The 25528-nt window shown below is 41.5% G+C and overlaps 1 protein-coding gene and 1 long non-coding RNA gene across 2 annotated transcripts in view; one reads left to right on the forward strand and one right to left on the reverse strand.

The window, feature by feature from the left end:
- Kif13a (kinesin family member 13A) overlaps nucleotides 1-25528 on the reverse strand; it is a 194043-nt gene that overhangs the window by 29317 nt on the left and 139198 nt on the right. Inside the window, 14 exon segments of the mRNA XM_021260592.2 lie at nucleotides 107-206; nucleotides 1820-1858; nucleotides 4966-5112; nucleotides 5296-5428; nucleotides 6637-6788; nucleotides 8728-8901; nucleotides 9746-9907; nucleotides 12092-12241; nucleotides 12972-13112; nucleotides 14396-14558; nucleotides 18281-18494; nucleotides 23626-23792; nucleotides 23898-23984; nucleotides 24723-24853. Of these exon segments, the coding sequence (XP_021116251.2) occupies nucleotides 107-206; nucleotides 1820-1858; nucleotides 4966-5112; nucleotides 5296-5428; nucleotides 6637-6788; nucleotides 8728-8901; nucleotides 9746-9907; nucleotides 12092-12241; nucleotides 12972-13112; nucleotides 14396-14558; nucleotides 18281-18494; nucleotides 23626-23792; nucleotides 23898-23984; nucleotides 24723-24853 (1960 nt within the window).
- LOC110349764 (uncharacterized) lies at nucleotides 15466-16069 on the forward strand. The gene is made up of 2 exons (XR_002395985.2): nucleotides 15466-15632; nucleotides 15727-16069. It is a non-coding gene; the product is annotated as an uncharacterized LOC110349764 (long non-coding RNA).

The raw sequence follows: 25528 nt of genomic DNA on the forward strand, positions 1-25528 counted from the left end.
GTTTCAAGAATCTGAGACACTACTATCCAGCTAAGGGGAGAAAACGCCCTATGTAGATGCTATGTAGAAATGAAAAGGCTACTCCCAGTAATTTAATTCCACATACCTTTTTTATTGCTCACTTTTTTAATCTGCTCATCTAAGTATTCTCGTCGTTTGATGAGTGCATCTGACCATCTCTCTCTTACGCAATTTAAGTCTTCTTCCTGACAACAGAGGGGAAATATTTTCCTGTCAAGCGTATAGACAACTGTTTTTCTTTTAAAGATATATCTCAATTATTCAGGACATTTTTTCATTAGGAAAGGCTACTGAACATTGCTGTGTGATTAATATGCAGGAAAGCACAGGCCTCAGTAACGCTGCATGCTGATCAAGGATGCCGGTAACCAAATCAGAGCCCCTGGATCTCCGAAGGGATAATTATCCTCAAAAGCAAGACAAGCTCACACTATACCAGCTGTTGGAGGATATTTATGCTGTGTATGCACGAATATTGAAAGCACAGCTTTTCACTGACTGCAAGCAGAAGGTCACCATGAACAGAACTCAAACCACATAACATCAAGTGGAATGGAAAATGACAGACATTGTCACAGTTCATAGTTCAAGGGCCAGGTAACACTTACTTTCTGAAATGCAAACAGGTCAGTAAAGAACCTTTCAGACTTGTTGCAAAGACTGTGCCTCCAACCACCACCATGGAGCTAACCCCAAATCTCCCATGCAAAAACCCAACATGCAGTCAGCCATGCTTGAAGAAATCCCCAAAGCAGCCGCTGGACTTCCCTGAGAACAACGTGGCAGGAAGCACGCAAAAAGCCATAAGATGTTAGTCAATGGGATCACTGAGATCCAAAGGGACACTGGCATTTCCCCTACAGTTGGTTTTTGTTTGCTTTCTTAGTAAAATTAGGAGTAGGGAAAGAAAACCCATCAATTCTACTCAAAATGCTCTTTGGAAAAAAAAAGAAAGCTCTTTGGCCTAATTCTAGTCTAGCCCCAGAGACATTACACTGAGATCAGATACCTTTGAAGGTTTTCCTACAATGTACCCACATTTTACATACAGCAAGGCACATTGCAAAACATCCTTTTAACTCATGTGGAGAAGCAGTACAAACACTAGGGACCAAACCCAGAAATCTTCATCTTGGTTTGCTGCCTGCTTTGACCATGCCTACCTCACCCCACATTCCATGACAACAGGCCACTCAGGGATGACTAGGTAAATCTTTCATATTTATACATACTTCCCCTACATTCCCAACAAGAAAAGGCTGAGATTTAAATTCTAAAGTTACGGAGAACAAAGCTTGATATTAAGAAGAGGAGAAAACTGGCTAAACCAAACAAAACAAAGCTCTATGCATAGAATGCCTCCAAATTTCCTATCCAGAAGTTTCTTAAAGTAAAATGGCAGATTAGAACAATGCTAGTCTCATGGACATGAGAAGCAGAGTGCAGTTTAGCATACAAAAGACGAGTCCATCTAAAGATTCTGGATGAATAACTGCAATGTTTAAGATCATCAATTTTAATGCAGTGATAATAGATTTGTTTAGCAAGGATTTACAAGCTGGTAATTCAATATAACATAGCAAAAATGTAATAATTGCTTACAAATTTTGAATTGAGAGGGAAATCAACAGAATAGTAATGTATCCCTGATTACATACAAAGCAAATCAAAAGCAAGTGAGAAACTGCATATCCTGGCTCTAAGGTCCTTCTTCCTCCTCCCTGGCTTCCACTTTGCAAATGTTGGCAATTAGCAATAGCTGTGCCCCATGCCACAGGATTGACAGCAGTAGCAATACCTGATAACTATCCATATCATCACCATCCTCATCATCTCTCTGGTAGGAAAAAAATAAACATAAAGGACATGCATTTTGTTTCTCAAACAGCACACAGGGAAAATAATTCTTTGAACTTAGCACACACATTACAATGGCTCACAACATCAGCACAATAAAACATTTCCTTGAATCTTAAAAAGGTTCAATGGATTTAATTCACTTGTCTATAAAGCCAACCTTCCTTCCTTTCCTTTTTTTTTCTTCCCCCAGTGCTGTGATTTGAACCTAAGGCCTTGCACATGCCAGGCAGGGACTCTAACACTGAGCTATTGCCCCAGACCTAAAGAATTTTTTAAATAAGGAAAATAAACCCAAGATCTTTCTTAGATGGGGATAGGAACCAACATCATTGGGCCAGCTCCTATGCCATTATTATGCAGTCAGGCAGGTCATGTGTATTGATGGGTAGGCTATTTAAGATGTAAAGGGTTAGGAAGATAACATGGCAAATCCATAAGGGACTTTAGAGATTCTGTTGGATTTGGCTAGAAGGCAACAGGTTCTATAGGGTGGGATGATTTAACCTGAGGATCACACAGGTAGTGGCAGATCGGGACCGGAATCTTGGCCTTGAATATCTGACTTCAGTGACTTTCCCTTGCATCTACTACTCTCATTGGTGAACTCATCAAGGGGAACCCAAGACCACACACCTACAAGGTCTGTAACTAAGCTAGTGCCATAAAAGCACAGTACACTGTTTTGAGTGCATGGACTGTCAGCATCCTCTGTTGACAATAACAATCAGCTGACAGAATCACAGCTGTCCTAAACACAAGGCAACATAAAGTTACAACTTCTGCCAAAACATAAGGCAAAAAACAATAAACTTTGCTGAAAATAGTTTTGAGACAATTTTCCTTAGAAACCTTTCATTTAAATTTATGACTAAATCTTTTTAGTCACATAAAAGATAATCCTTTTTGAAAAATATGCTTAAAAATACAGTTAAATTATTTTCATATCTACACTTTTAAAAAAAGTCTAATAACCATCATTATCAGTTATGACTGATTTATTAAATGCAAGCCTAATCATGAAATAATTTTTCTTGAACTAATACTATTAATGTAAAAGAACAAACTCTAATATATTATTAATTTTTTAGAATAAGGAAGCACTTCTACCAAGTGAAAAGCAGCTTGAAGTTTTTATGACGTAACAATTGTGAAATCAGTATACTTGGTATTGGCTTCAGTTATTGCATTAGAATAATTCTAAAGTACCATGTTAATAGATGTGGCCTTGGGCATGGCAGCAGAGGAAAAGAAATGAATTCATATGGCTGGTACTGTGTCATCCCCCGCCGCCCCCGGCCCCTTTGGGTGTTGAAGCTTGAACCTAGGGCCTTGCACATGCTGAGCACATGCTCTACCACTGAGATCACTGAGATACACACCAGCCCTGGTACTATGTTATTTTTATTTTTATATTTTGCTACAGGGGATTGAACTTGGGACCTTGCGCTTTCAAGGCAGGTGATGGAACGACTGAGCTAAATCCTCGGCCTTGGTACTATATTCTTTTTTTTTTTTTTTGGTACCGGGGATCGAACTCAGGTCCTTGAGCTTGCACAGCAGGCTTCAAAACCACTGAGCTAAATCCCCGGCCTTTGGTACTATATTCTTAATAGAGCATATAGCAATAATATTCTAAAGTTCAGATTTTGACAAAAGTCAGTTTGAACTCAAGGTAATGCTGTCTTTAAAAAATGCAAATAATCCTTTTAATGTTATTGAAATGGGAACACAGTTGATCCACCTTCTGTCAGATCATAGTTTGAGATGCACAAACTGAATGTTTTAGCTAAGATCAGAGATTTACTGAGCCTCAAATTTTTATTTGAAGAAAGGAACCTCAGAGAATTACCATTTAGACAGAAAAAAGAAATCCAAGTTTACGTTATTCAGCCAAGGCAACCACTTAGTGAAGTTGAGCCAAAGGAAGAACCCAGGCCTCCTTACTCTAAGTCTGGCCCTGCAGCCTATCTGGAAACTGCAGGTCAAGCAAGGGACTGAGCCAGAGGAGAAGCCTGGTGGGGAAGCTGTTCCTCCTTGTACCTTCATTCCATACTCTGAATGAAGCATGCACAGAGAGCTGGAGGGAGTTCTGGCCTGGCAGTGTCCGACAAAGCTACAACTTCCTCAAAACCCCGTAGTCTGTACTCTGATTTTTAGCATCAGCAAAGTCTATATAAATGCCATGAAGCCAAAACACAGATAAGATAAACCATTCTCAAGATTGGCTGGGCTTATGCCAGAGAAACAAACGGGGAGATGTTTTCTTCCTGTTAAGAAACAGGGGAGCCTATCACATCTGGGATCGAGAAAGCCAGATTAACAGCTACTCTCCTGGTCTCTAAGGCATGTGTGGTGGTAAACTGGGGACCGAGTGACACACGTGCATTCTTTCAGGCCATGCTGGGGCCAATTCCTAAATTAGAAGTTTATTCTCACAGAGAACTGAAGAGGTCTGATAAGTAATATAAAGACTAACTCTTACGAGTTTTTTGGGGGGAAAATTTAAATGAGAACATAAGATTCAGGAAAGGGAGATGTAATAGAAAAAAATGACCACGAGGACAGCTTTATAGTTAAAAAAAAAAGTAAGACTTTCAGAAAACTGGTTCACTATGACAGTGTAAGAGAACGATTTTTATGATACTAGTAAAAGTGGACCAGGCAAGGTAACAATATCAAATGTTCCAAATCCTTTGAGCCAGAAGTAAAAAAAAACCTTCCTAAAGCAAATGACTAGTATGCATTACTGTGTGTTTATAAATGAAAGTATTAATTAACACTAAACAGAGTATTTTAGGTCTACAAAAAAGGCAATGGGTAGAAATGTGAATTAGGGAAAAAATATGGCTGAGATGGGCGTTGTATTATATCCCAGAGAGGCCACCCTCATACACCATTAACTTCCTTACTTCTGCACTGACCGAATCTGGTCCCATCTGTCCCCCCACCCCCACCACAGCCCCAACCCAGTCCTGAGGAGGGAACCCGGGGCCTTGGGCTTGCTGGGCAGGCATTTTACCACTGAATTACACCCTTAAGCCCTAATCTTTGTTAAATACTGTTTCTCAAAGGTGTTTTTCTTACCTGGTAACTGTCCAGCCCTCTTTGGAGTTTGGTGGACCTAGCAGTTACACAGCCGATAGATACCGACAAGATAGCTTCAACCATGAGCGGCAGCGTCCCTGAATGCTGTACGGGTTTTACGGTGACTTGCACTCTACGGGAATGACCCTGCAAGGTAGAGGGGGAGTTTGGGGGCAGAGGGGACCAGGAATGGGGATGGGGTGGGATGGAAGAAAGGAATACATGAAGGAAAGGAATTAAGGACCAGAGATACGAAATAGAAAATTCCCAGAAACTGTGTGCTAGAGTGAAAACATGAAAAACACGAACAACAAGCAAATGTAGTATTACCTGTCTGAGCTGAAAGACGCCTCCTGTGTTGACATCTTTTGCCTGATGCAGTTCGACTGCAGCGTATTCCCCTAACTCATTCAATTCCAATATGGAGATCCACATTTCTATTCTTCGAGTTACTTCATTCCACCTGCCATCCCAACAAGTACAGTGTCACTGCCCAGAGACACAGTTAGTAACAGCAATAACTGCCACTCACTGAGCACTCACTATGTGCTGGGCACTGCGCCAGGTCTAACACACGGATTCTCTCCTTATTCAACTCTCAAGTAGCCCTGTGGTATTGGTTCTTTGTATTTATCTCACTGAAGCATAACTTAGATCCACTGGCACGCCTCTTCAGAATAGAGTTTGAAATTCTCAACAAGTGCATAATTTGTGTACTCAACTCGCCATGGCCTCAGGAACTTTGCCCATGCCCCTTCCATGCACACCCCATGCCCTGTGGCAACTGGGTTCCCTCACAGATTGGCTCTGCCTGTTCTAGAACTTCACACAGATGGAAGAACACAGTATGAAGTCTTTTGTGCTTGGCTTCTGTCATTTGGCATAATGTTTTTGAGATTCATCCAAATCGCATCAAGAGCTTTCTTCTTAAATGCTAAGTAATATCTGTTGTATAAATAATACCATCATTGGCTGTCTGCTCACTGAAAAATACTGAAGGTATTTGCACTGTTTGGAATTTTGGAATACTCTAGCTAAAGCTGTGCGAACACAAATATACTACTCTTATTCATGGACTTAGGTTTTAATTTCTCTCAGGTAAATACCCAGGGGTGGATTGTTGGGTGAATCATCAACTCAGTAAGAAATTGCCTGTTTTCTGCTAGACTGTGGCTTGCTTATTTATTTTATGTCTTTTGGCGGGCACTAGCTTTTAAATCCAAGTGAAATTTTTTTCTTCTCTATTAAGTGCTTTTTGTGGCCTCAAAATCTGTGACCATGTCAAAATTGTGACGATATCCTTTCATTTTCTCCCATCAGATTTATAGTTTTAGTTTTTGCACTTGAAGTTATGGTCCATCTCAAATTAATTCTTGTGTATAGAGTAAAATAAAATCAACGTTGATTTTTTTCCATTTTTTCCCATTGTGTATCTGCACAATTGTTTTAGTCTCATTTGATAAAATAACTGACCTTTCTCACTGAATTTCTTGGGCCTGGTAGTTCCTTCCATCATTCTCATTTTACAAAGGAGGAAACGGGCTCAGAGAGGGTAAGTACTTGTCCAAAGTAGTAACAGTGGTTCCAGGGTCCAAAGGCTTTGCTCTTAATCCCTGTCCAAGTGCTAGTCCTGACCCCATGTCTAAAGTTCCCAGCCGAGGGAGGACAAACCTGTCATGCAACGTTCTCGTCTTGGCGTGAAGAGAATCGACCTCCCAGACGGAGCTGCCATTCCCAGCACACCGGTGGCCCCACACTTCAATTGCCAGGGCTCCATCTGAAATGAACTCCAGGAACTCTTCGGTGACATTCACCACGTAGTCCTGGGACAATCAGAAGGAAGGAAAGGGACAACAAGAATTACGCATAAGGAGCCTGTGGAATGAGCCTTTTACCTTTCACCTATGTACAGGTTTCTTTGGCATATATTAGCCCGATCTTGACCTTAAACCCATCTCTTCTGTTTGACAGAAAAATGTCAACCACCACAGAATATTAGATCCAGAAGGGACAATGCAAGGCAATCTAATTCAACTCCTTTGTCTTATGAGGAAGCTGAAGAAAGCTACTTGTACAATGTCAGACTCTGTTGCTGATTCTAGAAATCAGTCTAGATTCGAGTCCATTAGGCTCATTCTGAGTCCACAATCCCACGCTGCCTTTCTGCTGCCATGGACTAGCTCAACACATTGCTTCCTGCCGTGGCACAGGAGACGAGAGCAGAATGACATTTCTATGGTTATCTTCATGACCTATGCTCTTTCTCTGAAATTCTCCTACCTCAGTTCCTCATTCTAAAACACAAACAGATGCCTATGTGGAAAGGAACACTGAATTGAGTGAGAGGTGGAACAGATCACCCGGAACCATGGAGGAGGCAAGGAACCTGGCTGATCTCCTTTCCAGAAGCCTCTCAGAGGATCGCAAGTGCAGACTTGCAGGTGGAGGCACTCTGTGACTCTCATTTCTGGAAACAGCTGTTATACTGATTAAAACTTACACTAGGGGCCGGGGATTTAGCTCAGTGGTTTCGTTGCCTGCTGTGCAAGCGCAAGGACCCGAGTTTGATCCTAGGTACCAAAAAAAAAAAAGAAATAACAGAAAACCAAATAATTGGTTCTGAGGCCCAAAATGACACTTATAAATTCATTTTGCCAGGACTTTTAACAAATTTCACCATGGTTTTTTTCCTTTAAGTCTACTGTCGCTCTCACGGTTGTCCTCTTAGCTTTACTGCTTTTCTGGAGCCATGGTTATGATATTTTATGCAAATAAAGCACAAAATAACCCCAGAGTGATGAATGTTGTAACGCACTAACACAAGTACTGCATGCTCTCTGGGGGAGGGCGGCGCTCAGACAGAAGCATCACCTCTCTGTGTCCACGGTGAGATGTGGTGCAGACTCACTCTTGGCCTGTAAAGGTTTTTTCACACTGGATTTTCAGTTTGACTGTTGAGCAAAATTATGAACACTGAGCAGATTTTTTTTGAACTTTTCTATTTGAGTAGTGCGAAGTTCGAGCTTAGAGGCGTCCAACAACTGAGGTATTTCTGTATTTGTTTTCTAATTCCATAGCCAGAAAGAAAAGGCACAATTTACAAAGGAAATGGTCTTGAGTATCTACTACGGACTGACCAGGAAAAGCAAAGTTAAAGGAAGGGTAGAATTGGCCTTTCAGAAATGACTTGACTACAGCCCCTTGTGAAAGCCAGGAAGGGTAGGTAGTGTCTCAAGCTAGGTCCAATCACAACTTCATCTTGTCTATTTTATATTTTCTTTAAAACCTCATATGGTATATTAGAATAATAATCTTAGAATGCCATGAAATATTCAAAATGATGGGAAATATCTGTAGCAACTTAGATGTTGAGATACTCAGAGTTCTACAATATGCATAATGTAATCCCACCTTCGTAAAACATTTTGTGCTTGATGTAAAAGTGGGTATCTATGCCCAGTTACGTGTATTACATGTTTGTCACACATATAAGCAAGTTGTACCGTACAGAAAATATTAAAATATGTAGCAAACAGTAGTGCTTACATGTCTATGTAATAAGATTGAAGATTGAGATCTTTCAGATTTTAAATACTTCTAAGTTATCTGGATTTTTAATGAAGTACTTTTTGAGGTTAAAAATCTAATAGAACATTACATTTAACATAAATTCTCTGGGGGAAAAGTCTAAGTTATAATTAGATCCTCACACCGCACCGACTCCCTCGGCCTGTGGCGTGCACTTTGCAATGGCATCTGTACCTTACAGTGGGCGAAGGTCACTGTGTACTGGGCGTCCTTGGTCTGCAGTGATGGCACATCCGGGTCCACCATGGGGGCAGCCACAGTGGACTCACACTGGTCCCAGAACGTGTACTGACAGAAGACAAAGTTTGACAGGCTTAAGGGCAGCCCAGTTGCCTCTTTGATTTTTACCTGCAGAGATTTAAAAATGCAAATATAACTCCCATAGAGGAGATGTTAAATTATATATTCTTTATTTCAATTATCACAAATTTAAGAGTAGGTGATGAAGAAAATCCATCATCCATTTGACATCTGAAAATATCTGACATCATTTCATTAAGGGCTCTATCCATAACAAAATCTGTACAACTGTCCTCCAACTACAGCATATAAACTTGGCAACACACACACTTCCCTGTGAAATGTTCCTAACGACTATGTTTCTGATACACATGTGAACTTTACTATAAAATCGTACTTTACTGAACAACATACACTCTTTGCACACCAAATACATAGTCAGCCTGCTGTATTAGTGAGTTCTACTTTGGCACACTTAACCAAATCAGATTAAACATATTTGGAAGGAAAAAAAGAACTGTGTTTGTGTTGAACACATATAGACTTTCTTCCTATACAATATAGCACAAATAACAACTATTCTCATAGATTTAAGTGGTCTAGAGGCTAGAGGATATGGTAGGATGTCGGTAGGTTCTATGCAAATACTGCACCATTTAATGTAAGGGACTCAAAAAAAAAAAAAATAAGAGACTCAAGCACCAGTGGATTCAGGTGTCTGCAGGGCATCCTAGCACCAAAGCCCCATGGGTACTGAGGGAGGAATACATCTATATAGATATACTTTTTGAATTTTATGCAACTGTCAGAAAAAGCACTATCCACAGTTCTGACTATTGTCAAACAATTCAATTTTTACAACGCTGGATGGAAAAACTCTCCTAATTGTTTTGATGGAATAAGTTTGCATGAAGAAGGCCATTGACAGGAGCAGCTTCATCTGTCCTCTCACCCGGCAGGTCAGCTTTTTGATTCGATGAATGATTTCTCCGCTGCTGTCCATGACTTCCAGGCTCCCGCTTTCACTGGAGTTCTCTGAGGAGTCATCCTCCACCACACGTTCCGGGATGGATCCGGTCATGCGCATCACTTCCACGTGGAGGCGGCCGGCAACCTGGGTCAAGGAACCAGAGCACCTTGGAGTTAAAAGGCATCCCACGGGCAACTGAGCTGAGACAGCATGCCCTCCACAACTACCCAGGGAGCCCCTCACGGCTACTGCTGGGCCATCTCAGTCACCGGAAACCTGTGCTCCCAGCGCCCAGCCCTTGTCCCTGACACCATCCTGCCTTACTCCGCCTCAGTCTTATCCTTCTTCCTCAGGACAGACGAGGGAGCTGTCCTGTGCTTCTGGGATCCACCTATTTTCCATGTCTGTTTACATATTCATATGCGTGTGCAGTTGGCCACAGGCTCCATTAACTTATTCATGTGATCAAACATGTGGCTTCATGAGACACCAAAATAAAGACACAGGCAATGGTCAGGGAGCACACAGTCAAGTGGGGAAAGATAAAGAAGCCAAAACCCAGAAACAACAGTGTAAACCAGTTGCTCACATGCATCCTGGGAGCAGGATGAAGACTATCAGATGAACTCCACTAACAACGGCATGAACAAAGCCACACAGCTATGAAGAAACAGTTCTTTTAAAGCTGTTTTGTTAAATGGCTTTAAATTTCCTCACTATCATGGCAGTTCTGGATAGAGGCCAGCTCAATGATATTTCTTTTAAAGCTGCTTGTACAGAACTGAATTAGAGTATAAGGATTATCCTGAAATTTGTGGGATATCCTCAGGGCATTTAAACTGGCTGAGTTCTCGTTCACATCTCAGCTCAATGTTACCATGACTGGCTGGGAAGTGCTGCTGTCATCCTAAATAGTGAAAGTTATTTTGGAAGGTAGCTCAGACGCAACTTCTACACAGCAATTGGCACCGGCACCAACAATCTGAGAGGAATTAGTCGATGGTATTTGACAAGTGAGACAAACATGAAGGAAGTTACAAGGGTGGGGAGGAAATAAGATAATTCAGCTAGAAGGGAGTGGTTTGCACGTTCTTCAGTTTTTTTTGAGAATCAAATACATTTTCAATATAATTTCAGGGGGATTCATGTAATACCCAAAGGCTACCGCAGGCCCCAGTTTAAGACTCCTGAGCAAGATTCTCAGCCACTCGACCCCTTTTTGTCATATGAGTCATATGGTTTCTTAACGTAGGAAAGGCAATGCTGGCCACTGAGCAGAATGTTTGCAGGAGGGTAACCACAATAGAAATGGGCTTTGGATTTATCCCGAACAGCTGGCAACTCGGTCTACTTCCCAGTTTCAATTTGGGGAGAACAGCATCTTATTCCTACTCTGCTCTAGAAGTCACAAGAAATAATTTGGTAGTTCAAGTTTGTATGTTATACAAGATAACCTAGGAAGAAAGGATGTTAACTAAAAATAAAAAGTCAGTTGACAAAATGGGTAAAATTATTTTTAAAGCTTGAGTTTTGGGCCAGGGATTTAGCTCAGTGGTTCTGCTGCCTGACTCACAAGCACAAGATCCCAAATTCAATCCCCAGTACCAAAAAAACCCTTGAGTTTTGCCAGGAATGGTGGTACACATCTGTAATCCCAGCACTTGGGAGGCCAAGACAGAAGGATCTCTATGAGTTTGAGGCCAGCCTGGGCTACATAGGGAGACCTTGTCTCAAAAATTTAAAAAAAAAAAAAAAGGGCCGAGGATTTAGCTCAGTGGTTCTGCCGCCTACCTTGAAAGCACAAGGTCCCGAGTTCGATCTCCGGTACCAAAAAAAAAAGAATAAAAATGCTTGAACTTTAATGTTTTCCTACTTAAGGTCAATATATCTAAACAAGTGAAATATGAGAGTTTAGAAGGTGGTAATAATGGGTTATATAAGCTTGTTTTCCTGAATACTTTGGATTTTGAAATAATCCTCCCAAACTGTATCTTGTAAAGACCATTTAAGGCCCAGGAAGGAACTAGAGTATATCATCAAAGTACAAGATTATCTGTAAAAAGAGAAATTAATATGGCCCACGAAGCTGAATTTGGTTTTCAAAACACTCTAATTTGATTAAACAAAGACAAAAACATGTAAATAACAAATATAAAATCTGTTATAATTATCTTTTAAGACTATGACTTAACTCTATTTCTAATGCCAGTTATTAGTACCGAACAAAGAATGCAGATCATTGACCATTCACCCCAGTTTCTTGATCTACCTTAAGACAGCCCTGAGAAATTCAAAGCTCCATTCTTTCTGAGGCTGGCCTGTCCTTACCTCCCCCTGCTGGCTGATGATGGGGACTGCATACTGCAATTTCACGTCACAGAAAAGGCATTCCAAGAACACATTGGCCACACCGATGAGGTTGTGATTCTCTTGCGCTTCATAAAAAGGGTCACCTCGTTTCCCATACAGTCTCTTTGCCTGAAGGGCAGGAGGAGCTAGTGGGTGAGTAACATTAACTTAAGTCATAATATTTAAAACTAGCATTTAAAAAATTTCATGGAAGTAGTCATGGGAAATAAATAAGTCAAATTAGAATCAGGTCCATCAGAGGAGAGGGCCTTTTCGTTAGGAAACAAAGTGACACCCATGAGGAGGCACCCTCCTTAGATCCTGCCTCCCTTCCCTATCACAGGCACCTGCCGCCTTCTCCGTTTCATCCCCTGGGCCTCGCCTCATCTTCTTTGCCGAGACTTCTTTTCTATTACTACTATCCAAAAAATTGATTATGTGCCCAAAATGACTTTACAAAATCTACCCAGCCACAGTAATAGCTAGGGGTGCATGAACATATGCTAATGAATATAAACTCCATACTGGATCCAACTAAATTGACTTTTCAAAATGCCAACAAAACAGCACGTAAATTTACTTTGTTGCATTTCATTTCACTTGAAATGTAGTAAAAATGAAGCCACATAAGAATCTGCTATATGTTCTCTTCATTCTGCTTCCATCTGTTGAAAGCACAGGTTGTACTACAGATTCAAGGCAGCACTCCTTTCAACATCATTTCCCTTTTATTTTATCACTGGTGCCGTGCACACGTGTGTGTGTGTTTGTGTGTGTGTGTGTGTGTTCTAAAGATTAAGTCATTTGTATTCTTTGCTTTTAGTATAACCACATCTCCTTTATGTTTTGTCTCTTTTACCTCAGGGATTTTTTCCTTCCATTCTTGATAAAGGTCTCTCATATCAATTAATTTATTCTCCAGCTTCTCAATGGTCCAAACTTGGGTGCTCTTTCCTTTTCTCCTCACTTGAATAGCTGGTTCGCTCACTATTAAGCCTCTCTGCATAGTGAAGAAAACCAAACGACATGGGCATCATAACTTTTACTTTGGTTGCTACACATACACATAGCAATAAGTTTGCTAAACACGTAAATGCACACAAAAGAAGAGAAAATGCTACCACCTAGGGGATTATCCTGGTTTATTTTCTATCTTCTATGCATATTTGTGTACACACTTTTTATTTTTTATCACAACCAAGACCAAACAAAACTGTAATTTCATATCCTAATCCTCTCTTCATTTTTATGTTGATTGTTTTCTTATGTCATTAGATATTCTTACAAACGTGATTTTTAATGGCAACATAGGAATTCATCATATGGATTTACCACATGGATTTGACTATCCTATTGCTCAGCATAATAGCTGTCTCCAAATTTTGCTATTATAAAGGCCACTATGAGAAGCACCTGTGCATAAAGGATATAAACCTTTATATACATTTCCATGCCTATGTAAGTGGAGTAAACTTCTCAAAGGGGAATTACAAGGAAAAAAATCTAGAACCTAGCAAGACTGATAAAATACTCTCTGACTCACTCTCTAATTTGCTTGCTGAAAAGAAAAACAATTTTCTTCCAATTTTTGCTAACAGAAAAATTCTCCAAATTGAAACAATTGGAAACTTCCAAATGGTTGCAAAGAGTTCTGCGTCCATAAAGACAGGATCATAGACATTGTGCTTTCTTGCAGAATTACTCTTTAAAAAGATACGATTAGCTGGGTTTGGTGGCACACGCCTGCTATCCCAACTACTCAGAAGGCTGACGCAAGAGGATCACAAGCTGGGCCCAGCCTGGGCAACTAGTAAGACTGTGTCTCGAAGCGAAAAATCAAATGAGCCAGGGATGTAGCTCTGAGGCAGCTTTGGATTCTATCCTCAGTATTAAAAACAGAACAAAAAAACCCCAAATCAAACCTGTAACAAAATATGCACACATTGCCCATTTCAGAAGGGGCATTACTGTGCACGGAAAAGCAGACTTATACAGACTGCTAGTTCCACTGTTTAAAAAAAAAAGTATTTAAATTACCAAGTCCTTTAGCCATCAAAATTCTGTATATTCTGCTTATGAGACATCTAATTATTACTATAATTTTTTTATCATTTCAGTAATGTTTTAAATAGGATTCTTAGCCATGCAGCTTTCTATCCAGGAAGGGATAAAAAGAATAAACACCTTGGCTCGTGTTAGGCTCCTGCAGGGATGATGTGTGGAGTTTGGTTTACAGTATTCACTATTGTGTGTCTCCCTCTCATTTTCTAAGGATAATCTCACCTTTTTATTGGCACTGAGGTTGGCAGCAGGGATCTGAAGAGTCACTTGGTAATCGGTGAGTTTGCTCATTTCCTCAGCTAAGAAGTTTGCCTCCCGTACCAGGGTATTCGCTTTAACTAGCTGCTCCCGGAGTTTTGCTAGGCTTTGCCGAAAGAGTTCATCCCTGTGGTGTTGCAGAAAAGAAAATGACCACATGTGAAAGAAAATGGCAATCCTGTCTCTGTGTGAGTAGTCTTATTGGAAAGTGGTAGAAGATTCCTTTCAGGTGATATTTTTGACCTCGTTTGCCAGTCATCTCGGATCCTGTCCTCCTGCCCTCACATGATTACCACACTGGGAACCACTGCTCGGGAGGAGAGTACAGAGTGACCTCAATAAAAACCAGGTCTTAGGGTGGGTGAGAGCCCAGTGGTAGAGCCTGGGCTCAGCATGTGAGAGCGAGGCCCTGGGTTCAATCTCCAGCACCAAAATCAAATTATAAATTGTATACTTAAAAAAAATCCAGATTTTGATATGAGGATTCAAACAAAAAAATAAAAGCATGCTTTAGGAAGAAAAATGACAATTTATGACTTTTGGGTACTGCAGGATGGGGGAGCTGCTGGCAGGTGAGAAACTCAAAGCTGGAAGCCAGGGGCTCATGTGATTTCTTCAGTGGTCAAAGTCTGGCTGGAATGCTCGAAGCAGCAGGAATGCTTTTTTCCAACTCTATACAATAGCAGTCACTGAAAAAAAAGTAACACCTCAACTTGGTCAAAGCCCTATTATATGTCCTTTTAGCCCCTTGTCTTCTGCTTCCACTAGACTGTCACAGTAACAGCTTTACATTTATTTGTATAATTGTATGACTGGGCTGTAAGTGTTACTTGGGCAGGACTGTCATTTTTTTGTTCACCACAACACTGAGTTCCTGGCCAAGTGCATGGCCCAAGAGGAAATTTTAAATTCCCATTGTGTGAAAGAAAAGAGTATTTGTGGATTTTGCTTGTATGTCTGGATTCAAAGATAATACAGTCTAGTGACTGGTCTGTGCTGTGCATGTGCAGTTTCTTTTTTCCACCGTTGATTCGGCTACATCCTTACTTCATAGGTAAAAGATGAGCTCAGAACATGCAAATTCGAGCTCCTTCTCACCACCTCAGAAACAGCTCAGGAAGAGGCTCACTGTGAGGATGCAATCACAATGGTTCTCCCCAAAGACAGTTCCACTCTTCCATTCACCCAGGCTTGGACTTCAGTAAGTTCAGCCTTTCTCTTTTCCACAATATCCAAAGCCTTCTTAATTCTTCCTTTAAAACAGCTCCTAAGTGTGTGTCTGTCTCTGTTTTCAGGCCCTTCTACTACAAGACAGTCCTTCTAAACTCCTGGCTGCCTCATGCCATCCTGTGGCTCAAAGTCTGCTCCAGGGGATAAACTGCAAACACTGAAGTCTACAACCCTCTCACATGCCCTGGCTCATACTTCTAGATTTAATCCTCCCTATTTCTCTAGAAATCACCTGCAAGACTAAACAAAACAGTTGTCTTGCAACCTCTCCAATCCATCTTTCTCTGTTGCCTTCTGTTTATGCCAACTGGCCCATGCCAAATGCCTTGCCACCAGCTAGGGGTGTAGCTGGGAGGGAGGGTAGGGTGCATACTTAGCAGTACATAAATAAATAGCCCTCCTGCCTTCTCTCTGCCTATTCAAATCCAACCTTTCAAACTCACTTGAAATCCTATTTCTCCTTGAAAAGTCTCTGCAGGACACTCAACATCCCCGGGATCTTACCCTCCAGGAAATGATCATCAAACTTACTGTCTGCTCTGCCTACCTGGCAATCACATACTTGCTTATCACTTCAACAAATCTAGTCAGTACAAATGGTACCTGTGAAGTACCTACCACGTGACAACAGCACTCTAGACACTAGAGAAGGCTCAGTGAACAAAACAGATTCTCTGTTCCCTGGAATATACTTTCCAGGGTAGAAGAGAAAAAAGCAAACAAACAACTATAAAGTCATTGTACTTCCTACTGTTAAATGAAACTTTAATTTACTATCATGATTTAATTTTTCATATGATTATACTTTGTTTCACTCATACTATATCCTAAGTGTATAAAGAGAATAAATTACATCGGTAGCTTTCTCTGATTGTCCTAGCACTTAAAATACATTCGATTCTCTGCCTCTCACTGTTTATGTAGGTGTGAGTCCCTCATTATTTCCTAACCCATCAACTTGTACTTGGACAAGAGTCCAGGCATCTTATACAACCACTCACCACTAGGCACCTTAATTATATCCAGTGAAACCTAATTCAGTCAATATTGCAGCCACTCTTATTCCTTTTTAAGAATTTAGGCCTCGGGCCAGGGATTTAGCTCAGCAGCACAGTGCCTGCCTGGCAAGCACAAGGTACTGAGTTCAATCCCTAGTACCAAAAAAAAAAAGAAAGAATTTAGGTCTCAAAGACAATCAATCTAGAATTAAGGGAGTGAAAAACATTTCTGAACATTTAGCTGAGAAACACTATAATAAAAAACAATCTACATTCTCTACCAGACTCCTTTGATTAGTCTTTTACATTCTTGTGTAAACAGAACGGATATCGATGGGTGTAATAACCCCAACCACCTTCCACAGATAATGATGCTCTGCGGGCAGCCTGCTCACAGTACACGTGGGAAAGGCAGCTCTTTGGGAGAAGCACCACCTGAGTACCTGCTCGGCTCCTCCCAGCACAGTGAGAAAGACCAGCATGAGCATGCTGTGTCTTGCACTTCAGTACCCACACAGAGGAAAAGGTAGCTCCTGGGAAGATGTAACTGGCTCTTTCCATTTGGCCACGCAAGTACATGACTTCCGAGAAGGCTTCGATGCAAGGGAGGGTTCCCCTTTCCCACCTTGGGTCATCTCTGGGGATGTGGCTCCCCTTAGCATCACATTGCTAGTGAAAGCTTGGAGTGAGTGTGGGCCTGAGTAGAAGCTCAAGAGCAGTGACAGCGAACCTTTTAGAGTTAGTTTTCAATAACAAACAACTCACTGTGGCACACATGCCAAACATTCACCACCACTGCTCTAGAGTCAGGCTGCCTCAGTTTGTAAGCCAAATGACACTGGGTCAATCATTTGGCCCCTTGGCCTCAGTTCCTCACATATAAAATGGGAATACCTGAGTGGAGAGGAGTAATGGTAAAGCACTTGGAACCTACAACATGGTGAATAATCTATAACTGTCAGGTGCTACCTTTATAACTACTGTTAATTATTATAACACAGAGATGTTGTTGGGACTAGAGACAGACCTGAATTCAAACTCTGTCTTTTTCACTTTCTAGGTGGGTGATAAGGCAGCATATTTAAACAGGCACCCCATTTAGAAAGGTAGAGATAGTTCTATTGGGAGTGTTAAATAAAATTAGCACCAGGCCCAGACTGTGGTGAGAACCAAGAAAAGTTAGTAGTAATGTACTGCCCTTATTGGTGGTCGTTATTATTACCTTTTCCTCTGTTACAACCTCCTTTGAGGGTTCTGATATAATTATATTAATGGCATAAATCTTGAAAATTCACCCTTGGTAGATTTCTCAACCATGAAGTTATATTTAAATAGAATCAAAGGTAAAAGAAATAAAAAATTAGGGAAGTGCTTTTTTGCTAAAAAATTGTTCAAACTTCCCATCTTTACACACCTAGCAGTCTAAGCCTTCACTGAGGGGTGAAAGATGGGCTCTTTGGCAGCTACCACTGCAGCAAAGATGCCAGGACAGACAGTATTTCTGGAAGGAAAAGCCAAGAGCCAACACACAGTGCCGGACTGCGACTTCCTTCTTTGCGAGGTTTGTCCCCTACTCCCAAGCCCTGAGGCCCCAGGTACCCAGCCACCTCCCCTCTCTCACCTCTCCTCGGCCCACTGGGTCACCTTCTGCTGCGCTGTCTGGCTGCTGTAGGCCAGGCGGCTGGGGCCACTGCTGGGCGGCTGCCTCTCAGGTGAGAGCTGCTGGCGGAGCTGCTCCAGCTCCCGCTCGTACATGAGCCGCTGTTCCTCCAGTGCACTTCTCTTTTCTTCCAGGTACTGCTTCTCCAGGACCTGAACCACATTTTGAACTGGGTCTGGTGGGCCAAGAGACAAGGCAAGGTGCCTTCAGTGGCTCAGTCAGCAGCCTGTCAGGGACCCTTCTGGCTGGAACCATCTGTGGGCCCAGAATCTAGCAGTCTCGAACTTTCTATGAGATGTCTGAGGGGCTCAGTGGCTTGAAATCCTCTCAGTTTCCTTTTTACTAACATATTAGATAACTGCTCCATATGCAAACATTCTCCATGTTTGCTATGTTAATGTTTTCAATTTGATGGGTTCACCCTAACGTTTAGGTCACTAATCTAGTACCATCAGGCGGCAGAGGAGAAGGAGATGTGATCCTATCTCTGAGAAGAAAACCTTCATGAAATCTAGGACTACTCTACAGATAAAAACATGTATGATTCGACATTTACAGTTGTCATTTTCTATGCCCAGTTATTACTGGTTTTGGTACATCACAAAGGGTAATGATTTTCACCACAAATCTCATTATTCTTAAATTTCTCTTAGGTGGTAGGAAACTTAAAAACCATAACATATGTTTGAAAATAATGAGTATATGGTCTGTCAATTTCTCAGGTGCTAACATCTAAGAGGACAACCAACTTGGAAAATAACAAAAACCTGTATCTGACATCGTATGGGTCCAGAATTGGACAACCTCAACCATACATACAGGGAACAGGAATAGACCTATAAAGGGATCTTGCTGCACGGAACCACTATGATGACTAGTGGTGGCTGTGGTGTAGGTGGTGACTCTGAAGAGCCAAGTGGCTGGTAATGACCACTGAGCTGGCTGTCATGGAGATGGGTCAAGGCACTGGTCAGTCACATGTACAAAGTTCCAGCATCCCTGTGAGTAGACAGCAGGGAAGCAGCGCACTAGACAATCTCGATGGCAGAACAAGACCACCACAGTGACTAACACTTCCTAGAGGTACCTGGGCCTGAGATGTGTTTCTGCACCAGCCTGGGACATAATTTCCTCCTGGTACATTTGTGCACTGCATGCTGTTCAGGACGGTTGTGTTATTTTCCCACATATTAGTCTCAGTTTAATTTCCAGAAAGAAGTTGGAAATTAAAGTGACTCAGGAAAAAATTTTATATTATCTGACTATGGCTATTGACTTTCCCAAAATACTCCATCAATTTGTAAAATAAATATATAAATTGCACTAACTTTCTGTTAGCAATAAGAGAAAAAGATAGCATGCTAGCTTAAAAAATAAGGTGAAATAATACAAAGCAGAAAGGAGTATTTTTTTAAAAAATCACAAGAAATATGCAGCATAGTGATTTGTTTTAATGAAAACAGCAAGAATTTCTCTACTAGTTGCTGGCTACATCTCAGTAGAAGATTTATAACCTTTGCATGCACCAACTCCTGAAAATGTTGCAGCACACCAAGGGCAAGCATCACCCCAACTTAAAAAAATGAGGACACTGGAGTTCAGAAAGTTTAGGTGGGTGACTTAAGACTGCACAACTCATAAAACAGCACCAGGATTTGTGTTTGTTTTGTTTTTGAGGGAGTCTTGCCATGTTGCCAGGCTGACCTCAAACTCAAAACCCCCTGCCTCTGCCTCCCAAGTGCTGGGATTACAAGTGTGTGCTAAGAGACACTAAATTAGGTATTTACTTCACACTTTTCCACCTGTCAGTGAGTGGTACAGAAAACACCCATGATCTCAAATGGCTGAGGCAGAGGGGTTGCACCCCAAGCTTCCTTGCCAATGTAGAGGCCATGTGGCCGAGGCAATTTCAGTAGCTGCCACGACGTAGCACAGCCACTGCTACATCAGGCTTCACCAGGCCCAAAGCTCAAATGTGCCGACACGGAAAGGAAAGAAAGAAATGTGCCTGCTTCAGAGCCTCCCCGGCACTGCAGCAAGCCCTGCCCTGGGGACTCCTACGACTCAGCAGCCTCCTGGGATGCCCAGAGGCTGGGTTTTGTTTTCATCTCAGATCCCAGTAGTAGTCTGGAAAAGTCTTTTTCATAGACATCTTTGATAACTCCTCCCCGCTGCTCCTTCAAATTGACCAGTTTGAAGTCTTCCCCATTCACATTCCAGCATCCGTTTAAATAGATCCCCCTCACTGGCAAGTCGATCTGACTCTGACAGGGCTCAGAATAGAAGCCAAAGATCATCTGGCCAGTTCCCTAATGACCCAAACAAGTATCAATAGGTTGTGCTGTTCTATCCCTGCCCCCATTGCTTTTCTCCTTGTTTTTTCCTTTTTGCAGTGCTGGGGACCGAACTACAGCTTTGCACGAGGGACGCAAGCACTCCACCGCTGAGGCAGTCCTCTTTCCTCCACTTGAATTAACCTGGTGCCTAAGGCCTCGATACCAAACAGCTAAGTCTCTCTGGGAGACAGAAGGACAGTATTATTTTGAGACATAGCTCTATTTTTTCCTCATTAGTTTACTGTTTCCCAGGTAGATAACTATGAAATGAACTCAAACTAATCTGTCATCCAGAAAATGGAAAACAGATTAGTGGTAGCGGTGCTGGTGGGGGTATCTATGTGAGAATGAGTATTAGAATTAATTCACACCAAGATGTCCAAAGCACTGTAATGAAGGGAAGTGGGTCCTTAGGGAAAAAAAGAACCTTTTAATCTTAGATGGAATAAATTAGCCCTATGACCTTTGCCAGCCCCTTAATTGCTCTTTACTCTAGAGCAGGCTACCACTGAAACTGGGAAAAGAGATGAGTCTTTCACCTATTTCGAATCCTAGAAAGAAGGCATTATTGTTCATAAATACTAGAATTTCTTTTACTTTAAGTTCAAATGAATTGGGGTTTAGATCAGTATTTACTCTAGGGACTCAAAAATGCAGTATTCCAGGCTATTACTGGGCTAATGGAGCTGAACATATATCTGGAAGTGCTACTGCCCTGACCTGTTGTGCTTGAAACAGTAATAAAGCCATTAGGAACCATAGGAGTAAAGCATTTATCCTTCCCGTGCTCTTGGGTGCAAGGGAAAGGGCACAGCTATCACATTTTACCTCTGGGAAGGCAATGGAGTTGGGACATGCGATGGGGGAGGGGCAAAATGAAAACGAAACATCCCTTGATCAAGAATACAGAGTGACTACATTGCACAGAAAATTTCTACCTCTTCCCAATCATGGCACCTAGATTTCGCCAAAGCACACAGCATAAGCATCAGTCAGCAGCCCTGCTGAAAACCAGCCATGCTTCCTCATGCCATTGCCAATCAGGTAAAAACCTCTGTCCCAGTTTTTGTGGAGGAGCTTCGTCTGGAACCAGAGGAGAGGGAAGAGAATCTTCAAATAGGACCACCAAGGGGAAGACCACCAGGCAGACAGGCTTATCATCGGGAAGCCACCTAGCACAGAGGTGAATCCTGTGAACTGTCTGGTCACCAGCACTCGATATTTGCATCAGAGCATGTGTATGCCTGGAGGGAAACTCCATTCACCAGCAGGACTGGGTGAGGGACCAAGGAGGAGAGTGTACTTTCACATGGACAAAATCAACACTGGAGAGCAAGGCTTGATGGGAGATCCAAGTGAGTAATGCTCCTTACTACCATGAGCTAGGCTGCAGACAACTAACAGGTTTGGCTACAAGGATTGGAGGAATTCAGGAATGCTTATATTCACTTGGTTCCTCAGAGGTTTAATTGTTGTGGGTTTGTTTTTTTTTTTGAGATAGAGTCTTGTGATATAGTTCAGGCTGGCCTTGAACTTACAGCAATCCTCCCAAGTTCTGGGACTATAGGTGTACAACACCATGCCCAGCCTCACAGGTTTAATTTATAAATGACAAGAAGAAAGTAGCAATTGGATGAAATCAGAAACCTGTGCTCTGAGATGGATAAATGATTAAACTGGTAAAATCTGGGTACGCTGCAGGGTTCAGCAACAGACCCATCTAGAATTCTATAACTTCATCTGATGAAATGAGGTCTCTCCCAATGGGCGGTCCTCCGCCGGAGTGTGGAATCTACACTTTCCTGCCACACCCAGCCACAACATGTGTATTCAAGCTCCCAAAAATCACTCCCAGGAAACACACTGCTCCAGCATGTTGTTAAATGACCCACTGATGTGACTGCAATGACTGAATACCACTTTGGGATTCTTCCCCATTGGTGGGCAAGAAAGAGTGGACTGAAGCTTGATTTCAGCTGTGGTCCCCCCGCCTTGCATATTGAAAGTCCCAGAGGCTCATCTAAACATCCTAAGCTTAATGTTTAAAGAGAGAAATGACCAAGTTTTCTTTTTGTAAAATTATTTTTCTCTAGTTTTTTGGTGTGTATTTCTATACTGTTCATATAACTATGTTAATTTGTTTTACAGAGTCTGATCTTTTCTTTATACTTCACTTTTATAATTTAAAAAGAGTCCTAAAGACTAAAAAAAAATCATACAGAGAGGTGGATAGAAAGGTCAAAATCTTTACTACAGCAACAGAACTCCTGAGATCAGACAATTCTGTAGCCATGGTCCATTTTCTCCGAGATAGGCTTATTTAAGGAGTGAGAAAGTCACTGTTTCAGGGAAGAACTCAAACTTTTTCTGGTTATAGGTCCTTCAGTGGCCAGGAGAGATGACTGGAAAGGTGAGCTGAGACCAAGCCCTGAAACTTTCTCTGGAGCTCCTGAATGTATCCAGCTTATCCTGAAAAACAGTTGCAGCCCTGGAAATGCTGTCTTGTGCCTGGTGTCAGGAAAGCTTTTGCCTGTCTTTTAGGTTGCAGGCACTAAGGATTGGGAATTGGGAGATTGGTGGGTGGGAAGAGGAAGGGGTAGATTTATCAAATAGGAGGCAAGGAAAGAATTTGGTGTGAATGTTACTGAATGCACACAGGTGTGTATAAGCACAGAAAGAGAAAAGATAATGGAATACCACACCTGGCTATATTGGAAGATTCGATAAAATCTGTTAAAATCATTAAGAGCTCTAGGACTGTGGAAATATAACAACTGGCTTGGGAACAAGAGGTCTCAAAAAAGGGATCATCCACTTTCCGGTTATACCCGAGGGAGGAGACTGTCCCCAAATCTCCTCAGAAGCCCCTTTGTAGAGAATTAGCAATTTTCTGTGTCTGAATTTCAGGGTGCCACTTTATACACGCTCATCCTTCACCAACTGACAGGAGGGGACGAATTAGGGTCTCACCGTTACTATTCAGCGTCTTCATGATAACTTCCATCTGTGCAAATTCATAGTTATAGTCTGGCTCTGAAGATGCCTCACTGGCTGTGTCCAGTTCATGCTCTGCCAGACTTGTTTCTTTTTCAAAGTCTTTCAGCCAATCTCGCCGTTTCCTCTTAGGTAAATTAATTCTGTGAGTTTTTTCCACCAAGAGAGACAATCAAATTGCTTTATACTTTAATAGGTAACAGGAAAAAAACCGTATAGGAAAATATTAGCGAACACGAAGGCATTACCTAAAAAAGTGGTTATTTCCCCATAGGATTCGATCGCCGTGCCACAGCTGAGTGGCACTGCACACCAGAGTGCCGTTCACACAGGACCTGGAGGGCACAGGGAGGACATCAGGGGAACCAATAGGAACACAAATCCAGCCCGGGTGCACAAAGAGATCACTGAGGGGAGTTTCTCCTAATAGACGTACTCCAAGTAACAGCTCAAGAACTAACAACAGAATTTGTAACCCCAACTGAACACATGCTCCACGACCAAGAGCCACCACCGTGCCTCACGCAGAGACAGTCCGACATGATGTGCTTCTGATGGCAATGGAAAACATTCCTGGTGAGATACTTTGTCCACATTTGGAAAAACACCAAAAACCCAACCCTCCCAAGCAAAAATGAACAACAAAAAAAAGAAAACCAAAAATATAAGTATGAAAGGAATATCTCATTTAAAATTTTTACTGATAATTTAAAAATTAGGTGAAGTCTGATGAAAAACAATGGATATGATTTTCAGTTTTAGTTTATTTAATAAGTCACTTTTTCCATACAATTTTATTATCTGAGTCCTGAATCTTTATAGGACATTAAAGCTCAGATACTATGAAAACAACGTCTCCTTCATAGTAATATTTCAACTCTGGTGATTTAGGTTTTATTGATAATAATGGAGCGAGTGCCCTCTAGGGTTGCTGTACTACTCTTTACAAACAGAAAGCAATTCTTCCTGCAGACCCAGTGTATCCTCAACTTTGATATAACTGAGGCAAACACAAAGAGGCAGCCTTTTCCTCATGTAAACAGGGCACGCAAGACACAGGGAGCTTCTTTCACCTTGCATTTTCTTTAGGCGTAAGAGTGATGTCTCCATCACCTGCGATGTTGATCTCACAGTGCTCAGGCTGAATCCCTATTCCAAACAGTTGTATATCCTGGGAGGTGTCTGCACCCACCCTGGTGTGATCCTAGTAATAAGATGATTGAAGAGAGAAAAACCCACACTTATTAGCAACTCAACTAAAATTTATCCCAATCAATGTGAACAACCCAGCAAGAAAAACATGACTATTATTTAATGAGTCTTGCTAGATATCTGGAACATCAGAAGCCAAATGTTTAACTTAAACACACTAATTTTTTAAAAAGTCTCTGAACACTATAAAAGAAAACCGAAAAAACTAGAGCCCTGGTCAATAGCGATTACATATTGTCTTAAAACAAATTAAGACTTGAAAGCTGAATATCTTGAGTCTCAATTCTGACTTAAGTACTTCTAATTTAAGTGCCCATGAGCAAGTCATTTCTCCCTCTGAGCCTCAGTTTTCTTTTCTTTTCTGGGGGTGGAGGGAATCAGGTCAAGTATTATGTATTTGACCTACTTGGCAGGATTCTGTTAGGGGTTTTCTGAATTAGCAGCTAGATAAATTTAAGAACCACTGAAAAGCAGTTTCATGGAAAGTCATACCAAATGTATATAACTTTGTTGTTGTTGTTGTTGTTGTTTTGTGCTAGGGATTGAACCCAGGACCTTGAATATGCTAAGCATGTATGCTACCAGTGAGCTGTCCCAGGCCTTAACATGTGCTTTTAAAATGTTAAAAATAGTTGTATTTTTTAATGCCAATATTAAGAGTACTGAA

Source organism: Heterocephalus glaber, unplaced genomic scaffold (genome assembly GCF_053883595.1).
Source record: "Heterocephalus glaber isolate CG9 unplaced genomic scaffold, H.glaber_assembly_v1.0 deba00001472, whole genome shotgun sequence".
Classification (NCBI taxonomy): Eukaryota; Metazoa; Chordata; class Mammalia; order Rodentia; family Bathyergidae; genus Heterocephalus; species Heterocephalus glaber.